The 3,708-nt window shown below is 34.7% G+C and overlaps 1 protein-coding gene across 1 annotated transcript; it reads left to right on the plus strand.

Annotated features, from left to right (window-relative positions):
• Positions 1-2,216: 2,216 nt before the first annotated feature.
• Positions 2,217-3,129, plus strand: LOC100804626 (uncharacterized). Its single transcript, XM_003533521.5, has one exon. It carries the CDS (start codon positions 2,456-2,458, stop codon positions 3,044-3,046), a length of 591 nt encoding a protein of 196 aa, XP_003533569.1. The 5' UTR covers positions 2,217-2,455; the 3' UTR covers positions 3,047-3,129.
• The last annotated feature ends 579 nt before the right edge of the window (positions 3,130-3,708 follow it).

Consider the following 3,708-nt stretch of genomic DNA (forward strand, 5'->3'; position numbering starts at 1 on the left):
AAAATCCTCTCTTCTTCTGTTTGTGTGTCTTCATAATTCATGTCTCTGTCTCTAGCCTCCTTTAAAAATTAATTTTCTGAATTCACGCATTCACAAATTGGAACTGCTGGATGAATGTAGACGATTCACATTTTTTATGCATATTTTTAAGTTTGATTTATCAAAATAAGAATATAAATGTAAGTCATTTGATCTACATTTAACTTAGCCGAATCCAGAAATTCCCTGACTGCAGAAAATTCTGATCCCCCTTCGTCTCATCCTTCCCTCTAAATACTTTCTTTGTTTTCTTTTGCATACTCCTCCATTTGAAAGAGTCACGAAAAGAACTGTGTGATACTTAACGTATAACCTCAGTTGATGTAGTATTATATTATGGACTAAGGTAACCAACAAAACTAATTTAAAGGATTTTTTGTTAAATTTCTCTAATTCTAGAAACCAATCCAATAACGCCTTACAACTTCGGAAATTAAAATGGTAAGTAGTTAATTTACTCTTTCTCCCTAATTACCGATATTAAAGAAATTGTGATCTCAAAGTCAATACAACTAGAAAAACTAGCTAGTTAGAATTGAAGAACAACAACAACAACAAACTTTTACCAAAGTAACGAGAATGAATAGCTGCTTAAGTTAGTATTCAATGGATATTACTTGACTAAGTCTTCAACACGTATTACAAATGGAAAATAGATGAAAAATAGTTTTAGGATTCATTCAATTCATTCATTCATCAAAGTATTATAAAGTTGATATATTTATACAAAGATAGAAAATAACTAACTTGAATAATCAACACTAACTTACTCAAATAACTTCTAGTAACTATAACTTGAGTAACCAACTAATTTACTCAAATAACTTCTAGTAACTAACTAAATTAATTTTATGTCTAATATCCCCCCGCAAGCTGGAATGTGTTGAAAACACTTATAGCTTGGAGAATACAATACATCAACATTAAAGAAGAAAGAGAAAAGAAAAGAAAAAAAACTTGAAAACATGAAATATAGCGAAACATGTCGGAAATACATTGATCAAAATAAAAAATTTCGAGAAATCTTCGACCAACTTCGACGGCTTCCAAGAGTCCAAAGCAAGCATCAAAGCTTGTTGGCAAAAACTTTGGTGACGAAGGACAAGAAATTGCAATCGACACGCTCGAAGAGGTACCACAATGTGGTGACATAAACGAGCATCGCAACCGCTCCACGCCAATTCATCCACAACACCACATCAACAACTAAGCTTTTGCCGAGAACACGAAGAAAGGATGAGAAACTAAGGCAATGCCAAGATTGTCAGAAGAATGAAGGGGTTAAAATCATCAATGGCAGTCATGGCCATGAGAGAAAAAAAAAAGAACCAATCAGACATCCGAAAGGTCCCCTTAAAAAAAATGATTTAAGGGGGTGGCCTACCCAGTTATATAAGAACTTAATCATCAATGACATCCATGGCCATGAGAGAAAAAAAAAGAACCAACCAGGCATCCGAAAGGTCCCCTTAAAAAAACGATGCATAAGGGGGTGGCCTACCCAGTTATATAAGAACTTAATCATCAATGGCATCCATGGACATGAGAGAAAAAAAAACCAATCAAGCATCTGAAAGGTCCCCTTAAAAAATGATTCATAAGGGGGTGGCCTACCCAGTTATATAAGAACTTAATCATTAATGACATCCATGGCCATGAGAAAAAAAAAAGAACCAACCAGGCATCCGAAAGGTCCCCTTAAAAAATGATTCATAAGGGGGTGGTCTGCCCAGTTATATAAGAACTGAATCATCCTCATGAACCACCCGATGTGGGACTCGCAACACGCCCCCTCGAGTCAGGGCTCAGCGCCACAAAGCGAAGGCTAACAACACTATCCACACCACCGGGCAGAATCACAAATAACTTCAATAGGAAACAAGAGATACGGAAGCAAAAACTTCTGATATCATATTAGGAATGAAAGAAATGGAAGATAGATGAAAAGTAGTTTTAGGATTCATTCAATTCATTCATTCATCAAAGTATTACAAAGTTGATATATTTATACAAAGATAGAAAATAACTAACTTGAATAACCAATACTAACTTACTCAAATAATTTCTTGTAACTATAACTTGAGTAACCAACTAATTTACTCAAATAACTTCTAATAACTAACTAAATTAATTTTATGTCTAATAACACACAAATTGTTCTATGGATAACACTCGTCTTCAACCATGTGTCTAAAAAATTAATGCTCCCTCTTTTCCTTAGATTCTATTCTATATATTATGAATCAACTTGATCCAAATTAAATTCATATAAAGTAAAAATACAAGTAGTCATCTTACTCTCTATCTTTATAGTTTTCTGTGAAACACTTTTGGAACAAATTTCTCATATCATTTGTTGTTCAATCAAGAGCAGTTTTTTCAATTGAGCAATATTTCTTTGATCTCTTCAAGTGCCATGGCAAATTATGGAACCACACAGAGAATACCCTCCTCCTCAACACCACCATCCACTGCAGACAATTATGAACCAGAACCAAAAGCACCCCAAGAAAAATTCTACAGTGATTTCAGAATCTACTGCCCCATTAACATTCCCTCCACATCAGAAGCTGCAGGAGTGCGCATCATGAGAAACATGTGCAATTTTGGGTTGTACTACACACTCTTTGTGTGGATCATACTCTTCATAACCCTCATCCCTCAGCGCAAGGTGTCATTGATTCTGTTTGTGACCATGACCTATGTGACAACCCTTTATATTTTACTCTTGAGGGTATTTCCAAACTCTGTTGTGCTTCACAGAATCATAGACAAAAGGGTTGTGTTGGCTTTGCTTGCAATTGCAACTGCGGTGCAGCTGATTTTGACTGAGGCAGGCATTCATCTTGCAGTGACTTTGGCTAGTAGTGTGCCTGTGCTTCTGGTTCATGCTGTTTTGTGGGCTAGCTATGATGCCTTTGAGGTTGAGGATGCTTCTGCAAAAGGAGAACTGGCTCCACTTGCAGGCCATAGTGAAAATGTTGATGACAATACTGATGCTGCTTAAAAATTTGGGGGCTCACTATGTAGTCCTTTCTGACATGGTGACTGAGTTTTTCTTGGAGAAAAATAAAAGCATTGATATCCTTTAAAAAGTGTAAAAGAAAAAAAAAAAAAAAAAATATATATATATATATATGGATGTAATAAAGACTATGCAAATTCATAGTGGATGTTTTGTTCTTTTATAAAGTTTGGATGAATTAAGTTTCGAAGATTTATCAGGACTAAAAACTCGCGTCCTTCCTACATATGAGTCAAATCTTTATCAACTACACCAACTTATGTTGGTCATGAAAAACAGTATATGTACAAGTATCTTGTATAAAAGTCTAGGTACAAAAGTGTGAATTCCATTTTCCTTCTTTTTTACTGAAATTTGTTTACTCTAACATTTTCATCAATCACATTTACTTTTCAAAGTGAATTGCAAACTATATAACAGATAATTCCTATAATTCGAAAAGTCCTCTTTATACCGAAAAATGCCACAAGTCAAGTCGCAGTCGTTTACTGAATGAATTGCAAGGTATATAACAGATAATTCCTACTTAGAAAATGATTTAGACTAATAACAATACTGATTGAATTGACTGCTCAACTGATAGAATTGACCACTCAAACTTGCCAATTGTTAATAAAGCTTCTTAGCACTCTCTAAGTGGTGCC

This window comes from Glycine max, chromosome 9 (genome assembly GCF_000004515.6).
Source record: "Glycine max cultivar Williams 82 chromosome 9, Glycine_max_v4.0, whole genome shotgun sequence".
Classification (NCBI taxonomy): domain Eukaryota; kingdom Viridiplantae; phylum Streptophyta; class Magnoliopsida; order Fabales; family Fabaceae; genus Glycine; species Glycine max.